Below are 11,730 nucleotides of genomic sequence, written 5' to 3' on the forward strand. Positions count from 1 at the left end.
AAATTTTTATATATTGTTGTGTAATAAAACTTTTGTAAATGACGTCGAGTATTGAAAGCATTTTTACATGCTATTTTTTTGCAAAACTTTACAAGTAGTATAAAAGTTTAGTGTATGATATTCAAGGTGACCTAAAGTGAGTAAAATAGTTTATTACTAAACACAACCGGAAACTTTTTTTTTAATTTTTAATGAAAATAATCTTAGGAGTACTTAAAAAAAAATCTACAAAAGTACAAAATGATAACAATTGAAGTTATTAATTAAAAATAGCAATAACTTAACTCTTAAAACTGTATGAACGTCGTAAAACATTTTAAACCAATCTTTTAGTGGTTCTAAAATATTTTTATTTCTTTCTCGCAAAACACCAAATGATGTAAAATCTTTCTAAGAAATTAAAAACATAAAGTAAAACACGTGTGAAGAAGTAAAATTATGTTTGTTTAAAATTATTATTGAAGAATATTATTATTTTATATTAAATTACATTTAAATAAAAGTATTGCATACTAAAATAAGCACGCAAAAGAATAGTAAAACCCGTAACATTACCGTTTTATTTAGCAACATTTTTTTACATAACTTTTAAGTATGTGTAATCTATTTTCTTATTGGTTAAAAAAGAGTAAGACCCAACCCAAGTGAAAAGCATTCTCTAATTGCAGTAAAAAAATCAAATTCTTACATATTTTATGATTCTATAGGATACTAAATGTAGTCTTTTTCTGATTGATTACTTAAAAAAGATTAAGAACCGAACCCTTATTTTTTATGTAACAAAACATTCCCCAATTGCAGCAAAAAAAATCTCTTTTTATTGCATATTTTATCATACAATACAGCATACAAAACATTGTCTTCTTTTTTTTTCTCAAAAAAGACCAGCCCACTTTTAAAAGAGAATTATTTTTTTCTCGAGTTTAACGGTTTGATACAAAAAAAGGTGGGTCCACTGAAAAACAACGTGGTGAAAAAAAAAAGAAAAAAGTTTGTGGTTCAATGTGTTGGTATAAAGCGAGTCAGAATTTGTTGTCTGTACAATTTCAACAGATTACTTGTAGTTGATTATTCGATTTCAAGAAAAAAAATCAAGCAAAATGACGTTAGTTTTAATTAGAAGTTCTAAAAAACTTTTAAAAGTTAATTTCAAAAGCTAATTTTATTTATACATAGATTAATAATATTTTTTGTACAAATGAATTTTCAGTTCGAATAATGTTTAAAAGTTGTAACGAAATGGCTTTAAAATTAATACTTACTGTGTAAACTTAACAAAAAAATTAAAATAAATAAAAACTTAACAAAAAAAAAAACTGTGAAACTAAAAGTTTTTGTTTCAAACGTAAATATTAAATGTTTAACACATTAAGTAACAAAACGATATATAAAAATTAAAGCTTGTAAAAATGTACAAAAAGCATAAAACTAAAGTACAGTTAACAATTTAGTACAAAAGACTTTTAAAAAGCATTTTGTTTGTTTAAAGTTAAAAAGGAAGTGTTTACAAAATAGCAATATAACATAATGTTTTTGATATAACAATAAGATAAGTAATGTAAGTTGTTATGACACCAACTCGCGAAAGTACTCAATAACCAGTACTTGTATTAAACTGCCGATAACTAGTTCATATCTTTTAATAAAAAATCGGTTTTTAACAAACTTATTTTGTTTTGAAACAAATAAGTTTTAAGTCTATAACTTTCAAGTTATAAGTGCTTTGAAACAATAAACTTTCTGTAATATCAGAACAACCAGATAAAACTTTACCCCTAGTAAATAAATTAAAACAAGTAGTACAGTATTGCAATGAAAATAAGTATGCAGCTTTATCATTCAGTTTAAAGTGTAATAAAAACACTTTAATTTAAGGCTACTTCGTTTAATTGTACAAATGTTTAACTTGACAGCTAGGAATTAAAACTTTTACAGCAATAAGTAGTTAAACAGTAAGTTTGCCAGATCAATAAAAACTTTCGCTTTAAAGTACAACTAGTGATAATTAAAAACATTAAAAACTTTTTTCTATAAAACTGTTAACAAAGCAGTCGTGTCTTTTACTAAGAACAAATACATTAAATACGAATAATAAACAATTAAATAAACGTTCAGTTCGTAATAAATAACAAATAAGTTTACACACCTAGACACTAACCGTAAGACTTTAGCAGTTTTTAGCATTGTTTTCGGCACCGTATAAAACGCACTAGACTGCACGACAAAAACTTTCGTCTACGATTACTATTGTTTCTCGCGACTTTTCTACGTGATAAGTATTGTTATAGAAATTTTAGCCTCGCTTAATTTACAACCGAGAAATATATACTAACGTCTAACTTATCAAACTTTATTGTTATTTACTTTTAATTGGGTGGTTTTTTGTTATCACGTGTGGTGGTTTTAAAATAACAATAAAATAAAAATTATTAGTTCTTTTATTCACAGAAACACACGCGGACTAGTATCTGGAGTCCTTCTAGTTACCCAGGTAATTTTTTTTTAATATTTGTTATAAAGTATGAAATTAATCATAGTTTTATATACAACGTTTTTTACAACCTATAATTTAACCTAGTTTTTGTATAATTTTCTATTTTATACACCATGTAAACTTCAATGCAAGTTTAATTTAAGCTAATGTTTTTTTACAACTTAATTTCTTAACCGCCGTTTTACATAATAAAATTTTTACGTAATATCAGGTCATCTTCATAGTGTTATTCGGAGTTTTCGTGGAGTATGACCCCCTCCACACCGGACCAAAGAAATCGGATCTCACCGACCAATCTGCTAAGAACATCGAAGATGCAGAGCTTTACCCAAGTTGGTTTTGTTACATGTAGTAAAACATCTCAACTTAAAAAAAAAATTAACTGATATAATTACACACAAACTACACACATCAAAAACTTTGTGTAAGCTGTACTTTTTAACGTGAATAACTTTATTCAGAGCTTGTAGTTTAAAATTCAAACTTTTAGTTTTAATTACACCTTAAGTTTTAAAGTGTCGCAAATAAAATTAAACCTAAACTCGAAGTTGGTTATATTGTCTGCATCAAAATTCAATATAATCGGTACTTATTGATAACGCTTTTTTTTGCAACTTATAAATTTTGATGTGTTGCAAGTAAAACTATACCTAAACTTTTCAAAGAAGTAATTTGCCTTGAAATATTAAAATAAAAACTTTAATGAACGTCTATCATCTTTAGAAATTTGCCACAAGCGATTTAAAACGAAACAGTTTTTTTGTACAAAAATTATAGCTTCATATGTCAAGTTTTGTAAAAATATTTACGGATAGTTATGTTACTCAAACTACACACATCAAAAACTTTGTTAAAGCTGTGCTTATTAACGTAAATAGTCTTTAGACAAATTATAGTTACAAAAATTAAATGTTTAGTTCTAATTACACTTTGAGTTTTAAAAAGTTACAAGTAATTACGGTTAAGCTTGAAGGTCTTACAAGAAACACGTAACAAAAACTGTTTATTTTGTTATCGATCACATAAAGAAGTTTAGTGGACTTGTATCTTTTAACATGATAGAATATTGTGAACAATTAAAAAGTTACCTCAAACGTTTTATCGCGAATTTATCTATCTTACACAAAATAATATTCGTATTTAAAGCTTAAAACAAACCAAATGATTAGAAAACAACTAAACTGCTAAACACTTCGAAGTATTGTTTTTTGACTTTATACTTAATCAACTCAATTTTATTTTTGAGTTAACTTAAACTTAGAACTTAAAATTTCATTAAGCTCGTTTGAACGTACTTAAACTACATGCTTTTAACCAAAGCTTTTTGCTCAAAACATTTTTTCTGATAAGTTTTAACACTTTTAAAGGCTTAAAATTTTGAATAGGTTTTATCGCGAACAAATCTAAATAAACTTCGGTTTGAAACTAACCTCATAATAAAAAAATGTGTAAATTGCTCAACATTTCTAAATATTGCATCACAAAAAATACTTCTTAATTGTTATTAGTTTAATGACAATTTCAACTTAAAACTTCAAAATTTCGGTGAGTTTCGTTTAAACAAACTAAAACGGTATTTTTTATAAATCTTTTTAATCAATACGAGCACTACTCAAAACTTGAACGTTTTGTGATAGAGTTAATTTTTCATTTGAAAAAATTAAATGTAAGTTTTTCAAGTTAACCTAGTAACTTCTCATTAATAATATTTTTATATACACATAGTTGATAATTTTAAAACCGGTAAACTAAGTTAGCACTAATTGCCACACCTATAGAGAGACCAACCATGAAAATCATTAAGTTTAAGCATGAATCTTATTGGTCGAAAAGTTTACACGTGTAAAGTGATTTATTAAAAGCTTATAAAAAATGATAAATTAAACTAGTCAATATTATTAATTAATTTTAGATTTATAATGCCTTTAGGATTAAAAAGCTGAGTTTTGACAAAACAGTTAGATAATGTTAATTAAATATATTTTACGTACGTTTAAGATTTTATTTAAAGGATTTACATTTAAAATGATAAATTATACCCTTAGGTAAAAACTTGTTTTTAAATGCAGGAATTGATTGACAAAAACCAGAGTTGAAAAAACTCATGTTAACTTTCATTTGTCAAATTGTACTTAAAATTAGTATACTGATTGAACGTTTACAGAAATTTATTAATTCTTTAGTTTTGTTGTCATTTACATATTTATTTGCCTAAATCACGATTATAATTTTCTCTGTTAAGTACAATACAGTGAAAAAATAATATTAATTTTTATTAAATAATAGTTTTCAAATCAATTAAAATTTTATTTGATTTAGTAAAATTTAAAATTTTCTATGTTAAATACAAAACACTAATAACAAAATATTAATAATGAATTTTTTAAAACTTTGTTATATATCAAAATACACAAAAACATTTCTCTGTTGAATACAAAATATTAATTAGCTTAATTAATCTAAATATTTCATAAATCTTTTAGAGTTTGTTTATATACAAAAGTCATAACGATTAGTGATATTTTTACCTTTAACAAACTTTTTTAATAGTTTTTTCTACTTAACACAAAATAAATAGGAAATATAAAACTTTATGTTGGTGTTTAAAAACTTTAATTATTACGTCATATTATGTATGTTATTTCTCATGTATTATTTCGTTATGAACTTCGTTGCTTTCCAAATGATTTCATATCGTTTATCAAACACACACACACGTGTTCAAAATCTTTAATTTTTAATCTTATATACAAAGTAAAAAAAGATGATGACGTGTCAACACAACACAAAAATATCATGCTGTATTATGTCACAATCTATCACTTGATTTCTGTAAGTGCACGTTAAAGTGCGGTTATAATGCTTTCAAATATAAAAACTAGTAATTTAACCTTGCATATGATTTCTTTAAAAAAACAAAATGTTTTTATTCACCCAAACACTGCTTTCTTATGACGTCACAACACTTTTCAGAAACTGAACGTGTTGATGCTGGTGGGGCTTTATATATATCTTTAAAACTCTAGAAATAGTTGCATCAATTTTTGTAATATTTTTCACAACAGTGATTATTATCATGAATTTGTTTGTTTTTATATTATCTTTTCAAGCATTTAAAAAAGTGCACGTCACGATGATAGACAAATAACAACAATGAATTTTGCATAATCACGCACACCTGTACCAATAATGTTAATGTTTATTAACTTTTACGGGATAATACAAGATTTATGACGTCACGATATTTCAACAGTGTTCCAGGACGTGCACGTAATGATGCTAATCGGGTTCGGCTTCCTGATGACCTTCCTCAAGCGTCACGGCTTCGGCTCGGTGGGCTTCAATTTTCTCCTCACCGTCTACGTCATCCAGTGGGCGCTGCTGGTGAACGGGTGGTTCGCAAACATCGGCGAAGGCGGCAAGATCCAGTTGAGCTTACATAAGTAAGTGGTGGTGTTTATACGTAGAGCTGATTTTTTTTTTGTGTTTTTTAAAGCATAAAATTCAGTTGTTTTAATCTCAAATGCTGATCGCCTATAGATTTCGTTTCACACTGGGGCTTAAGTCAGGGTTTCCCGAACCTATTTTTACAGAACCTGAAAAGTATTCGCCCGCTTTTGTTAGATATCACCATTTCAATGGTTAATTACCAATTTACTTGCTATTTTAAAATGAGCGATATCTCATACATCTCTATTGACTACTTTGAAAACCATCGATTGAACAACTAATAATAAAATAATAATAAAAAATAAAACTTTCACAGCTTTTTGCACGCGGATTTTGCAGTGGCGGCCATCCTGATTTCATTCGGGGCCGTCCTGGGCGTGACGTCACCCACGCAACTGCTCGTCATGGCAACGCTCGAAGTCATCTTCTACAACGTCAGCATTTACGTCACTAACGGATTCAAAGTCAGTTTCAAAAATACTATTTTAATGTTTCTAATGTTTTAAAAACACACGTTAACACAAAGTTATCGACTTTTAAATCTATAATTTTATGTCAGAGTTAATGTTAATTTGAAATATAAACACAAAAATATTTTATTTAAATTCTTGTTTTTCAATCTCATTTATACGTTTCAATTTATATTATAGTAGACTTTACGCAAGCACACAAATTTGTTCCAATATAAACAGTGTGTAGTACTTCTTCAGCTGTCTGAGTTTTTTTTTCTTATAAAATAATATCACATAATATATTCATAATTTTTATATATATATGTATCATATGTATTTCAAACTTCGGCTTCTATGTCAGAACCAAAACATGTTTGAAACCAACATTTGTGATTCAGCCTTAATATACATAATAGATAAAGATTTATAATTAAATATATAAAATTATTTACAGCTGTCTGACGTTGGTGGTTCGGTTGTTATCCACATGTTCGGAGCCTACTTCGGACTCGCCGCTTCATTTGTGTTGGGTAAATTCTCTCCTTCCAAGGGAGAAAAAGAAGGATCCGTCTACCATTCAGATGTCTTCGCTATGATTGGTCAGTTTATAAATATGATATGTTTTTTTTATATAAAAAATATTTTTTTTGCTTTGATCGCTCGGTTTTATTATATATTTTTATTCATCAGAACTTTAAGTATATAACCTTCATTTTAAATGATTTTAAAAGCATAGTCTATATTTTTTGTACTAAAAACATCATACAAAGCTTATTCACAAATAAGCAAGCAGGTGATTTGGTTAAATTTCTTAGTAATAAATTAGAACATTAAAAAATAATCTACTGAAAAAAATATTTGTTTTATCACAACTAGGATTATTTTACTAAATCTATATTTTATTGTTATATAGTGTTTATAAACATTTTAGTTAATATTTAATCATTTTTAGGTACCTTGTTCCTGTGGTTGTTCTGGCCATCGTTCAACGCGGGACCAGCGACCGGAAACGACAGACACCGAGCAATAATCAACACAATAATGTCACTGAGCGCTTGCACTTCTACCACGTTTGCTATGTCATCACTATTGAGCAAAGAAAACAAATTCGATATGGTACGTCATTGTATGCAATCTCAAAATGAATACGTTTGCATATATTGATGCTATTAAAATTATATTTAAAGCTAGTAAATACGAGCTTTATTAGTAGAAGTAGTTTATATCGAATAAAACATATTTTGAATGTCAGCTTGGTTTATGCGATATAAAAGCAATTTATAGTTATATTTTAGTTCAACCTTTTGTTAAAAGTTATTTGAACCCTGCACGGTTGTTTGATTGATGATTAATTTTACCAAGTTACAGGGCACAATTAATCAACAGTAAATAATAACAAGAATTAGATTTCAAACACCGGCACTACTTCAAACAAGTAGAAAAAAATAATTAACCCTGATGAGTATTTTCTTAGTTGAGCCACTTAACTTCGTGTTAAAACAACAAAACGCACGTGCTTCACGGTCGAATGGTTTTAACCAGCTAAGCGCTTACATAGCTGATACTTAAAACGCGTCGAAATTAAACCTCAGTGTAAACATTTTTGCGGTCTGGCGCTCAGCTGTTCAAGTTGTACTCTCAATATGTTTTGTAAGCACATTGCTTTGTTACGTTGGTGTTTTGCATACTTTTTTTCTAAGCTTAACACAAGCTGACCATGATTAAAAGGTATTTACTTTTTTGTTTAGACATTATAAAAATGTATGCTAAATAATTTTTTTTTTATTCTAAACAAAAGTTTCATCATGTTTAATTAAAATTTTTGAATAGTTTTAATTAAAATTTCATGTTTTTACTTCATTGTAAACAATTGTTGTGTTTTGTAAAAAAACATTTCTTTGCACCTGATGAACTACTGATGCTTTTAAAAGTCTCGTACCAATTTCGTTGTCTAAAGGCTGCTATAAATATCTAAAAGTACATCAACTAAGACAAGTAACAAATATTAAGTCATTCACGAAACTGATGCTTTTAATTATGTTAAAAATAAAACGTAATAGTATAGAACAACTGTTTTCCGAACACAGTTTAAATTTTTTCATCTAATCAGGTTCAAACACAAAACGCTGGAATAACAGGAGATATTGCGGTGATTATATTAACTAATTTAACTGTTCATAACTTATCATTTATATGTTTTATATTTTTCTAACTTATCTGAAACAGGTCCACATTCAAAACGCGGCAATAGCAGGAGGAGTTGCAATGGGGGCATCAGCTGACTTCATCGTTCAACCTTACGGAGCTTTGTTGATTGGAACCGTAGCCGGAATTCTGTCTGTTGTCGGATACGTTTACATTCAGGTGTGTTGATATGTATAAGTTTGCAGGACTTTTAATTAAAAGCTGCAACTGTAGCGCTTACATTTAAGTTAATAAATGAAACGAAGTTAATTTAATACTGCTTAACAACTTATTAAACTTTTAACACAAATGTAAAGTTATCTTCAATATTCTACACACTGAGTTAATTTTTTTAATTATTAGACATAAAAATATTCATTATGATGTACACGGTGCACTTTCATGTACTTTTGGTTTGTATCATTGTTGCGATGTGTTTACAAAATACTCTTTTTTCTTTTGGTTTGTATCATTTTGCAATTATAATTTAACTTAACCCACAGCCAGCACTAGAGAAGGCGATCGGCCTCCACGATACCTGCGGGGTCCACAACCTTCACGGGATGCCGGGAATCCTTGGAGCCTGCATCAGTGCGATTGTGGCATCCGTGGCCACCAGAGAGACCTACTTTGATAGGTTAGCGTTTGACAAATTTTAATATAATATCGGTTATTTTATTTAAATAAAACTATGTTCAATTAATTTAAAAGGTGGCTTTTCAAGCCTCTAATTTAAAGTTTAAACGTTTTCCAAACTTATGAGACTTAAGAGTTTCTTAAAACTTATGTTTTTAAACTTATAAGACTTTTTGCGGATATTTATTCACTTTAGAAATATTTTTTACGACCATAACTAGCTACAAAGGTAGGTGTGTTTAACCCAAGCTGATAAACACCATGCAATTTTTTTTTTTGTTTTTTTTTAAATAACAATAAACTTTCTTGCAGCTACGACGGCCTAATCAAGCGTGAAGGCCAGGCAGCCTTCCAGATCTACTCCCTACTCGCTTCACTTGCCATCGCAATAGCTGGCGGGCTGTTCACCGGCTTCTTCATGTCCGTGCGGGTCTTTGACAGGATGAAGAGCGAAGAGCTGTACGAGGACGAAATATTTTGGGAGGTAAATACCGGAGAGTATATGAAAGTAATTCGATTAAATGTTGTGTGTGATACTCATGGCATTGTAGGGGTACTTTTTAAAATATTCAAGTATATGCACTTTGAGTAGCATGTCATTTAAATTTATTTATTTACTCCATATTTTTAACTTTTTATCTTTAGTCTAGTCTTCTTTTTCTGCTGGCGTGGGTATGTAAATTGGTGTGAAGGATATAATGAAGTGATTTATTGGTTTAAGTTTTTTTGTGTTAGCAGCATGGCGAAAACTCATCATAAATTTTTTAGCTAGAATATATATCCCCTTTGGTTAGCATGACATTAAAAATTATTTCTATTTTAGGTTTTAAACTCCCTAAAAACAACATGTTAGATCTCTTCTTTTTCACTGGTGTGTACGTAGTAAGCATGAACAAGAAATTTTTATTAGTTTTTAGTTAAATGGTTTTCACATATATATAGTTCAAAATAACTTCGAGTGTTGTATTTTATCTTGTGCACAAGTAAAGCAGCATATATGTTTAAAAAATTCTGGTATTACATTTTGTCATTCGTAAAAACTTTAATTTTTGTTTATTTATTTAATGTTTTCAGTTTTTAAAATGATGTTTAAAAGCATGTCCTTAGAGTATATTTGATCTTTAATAACTTTCCTTGTAGCTCGTAAAGTGTCCTGCTGGTGTCTTTAAAATTTTCTTAGAAATCTTTAAATATTACTAATAATATTCATAGCAAGATTAGATATTATTTTATTCTATAAGTCTGAGAAAAAAAAATAGTTCTGAAGACTAAAAACTGCTAACAAACTAGTTTTATTTTCTAAACCGTTTGTAGTTTCTTCTTTCCTATAGGTGTTAAAAGCATGACATAAAACTTAAGTTTCCATTTAAATACTTTTATACTTTGATTTTTCAGATACTTTATTTAATATTAATTTAAACTTATTCTCTTTGTATAACTATACTTTAAACCAGTATTTGTAAAAGTATTTAAAGATGTGCGTAGATCCTTAGAAAAGTAAATTTCAAGCTCCTTTTCGAACATTAAAAAGTTCATGTATAAAGTCAATAAACTCACTTATTATATTTTAATAAGGCTTAATAGCTTAAGTTCCTATCATACAAAAATTAGATAAAAATTTAAGCTGTTTTGTTTTTATACTGACAAATTAAATTTTATTAATTACAACTTTTACATTTTTACTATTAAACTTATAACTTCATTATTTTTACAGTGTGAAAGCGAAGAACTAGAGAAAAATGAAAAAAATGAATTGCAAACAATGGCTTGAGTGAATTTTAAAAGTTAAACCTAATATACTTGCCAAATATTTTTAGGATTTGTACAATCTGTTTTTGTTAATGGTAGAATAAATTTAAAAATAAACAAATAACTAAAACAAAAACTTTTGCGTTAGTTTTAAACTATTTTTCTAAAAGACATAAAAGTGTGCAAAGTTGTAAGTTTTTCAACTTTAATTTAACGAAAACAACAAAGGTGTACATAAATTTTACACGATTGTAATACTTAACTAAACTATGATTTTTTCATAAAATTCAATTCGTTTTTACTGTTTTAATTTCTTTTTAGTTCTTACTTTTTTCTTTCTTTTTTTTTTTGGAACATTCAAATAAACCTGCTTTTGTTTGAAACAACTTGGTATTTTATTGTTATGGTGACATTACAGCGCTAGCTTGTAACTTATTAAGCTTTGATATTTTTTAAACCTACAGTTTAGTTTGGGCATTTGTTTTGTTTGTAGTACTTAACTAAAGTTTAATAAAAAGCAAATATCCTTAATACGGTAGTAATTCGAAATTAGATTATAAATCAAACATATAAATCTAAGTCTTAACAATATCAATAGTCGTAAATATTGAACTTATGTTTTAAAATTAAAAATATTACCTGATTTAGTTTTTTTTAAATTATTTTGTATATGTAACTTAATTTCTTAAAGTAAATCGGATACTGTACTTAATTTGAAATACATTTAATTTGACAAACATAAAAAATAAATATATAAATACTTTA

The 11,730-nt window shown here is 27.7% G+C and overlaps 1 protein-coding gene across 1 annotated transcript; it reads left to right on the forward strand.

Moving 5' to 3' along the window:
* The first annotated feature begins 1,022 nt into the window (after nt 1–1,022).
* Nucleotides 1,023–11,364, forward strand: LOC145829322 (ammonium transporter Rh type B-A-like). The gene is made up of 11 exons (XM_082937087.1): nt 1,023–1,105; nt 2,449–2,491; nt 2,706–2,826; nt 5,748–5,937; nt 6,261–6,408; nt 6,851–6,995; nt 7,349–7,512; nt 8,623–8,760; nt 9,084–9,217; nt 9,529–9,724; nt 10,931–11,364. Exons 1-11 carry the CDS (start codon nt 1,101–1,103, stop codon nt 10,985–10,987), a joined length of 1,341 nt encoding a protein of 446 aa, XP_082793213.1. The 5' UTR covers nt 1,023–1,100; the 3' UTR covers nt 10,988–11,364.
* Nucleotides 11,365–11,730: the final 366 nt, after the last annotated feature.

Source organism: Thalia democratica, chromosome 2 (genome assembly GCF_965202585.1).
Source record: "Thalia democratica chromosome 2, ktThaDemo2.hap1.1, whole genome shotgun sequence".
NCBI lineage: Eukaryota > Metazoa > Chordata > Thaliacea > Salpida > Salpidae > Thalia > Thalia democratica.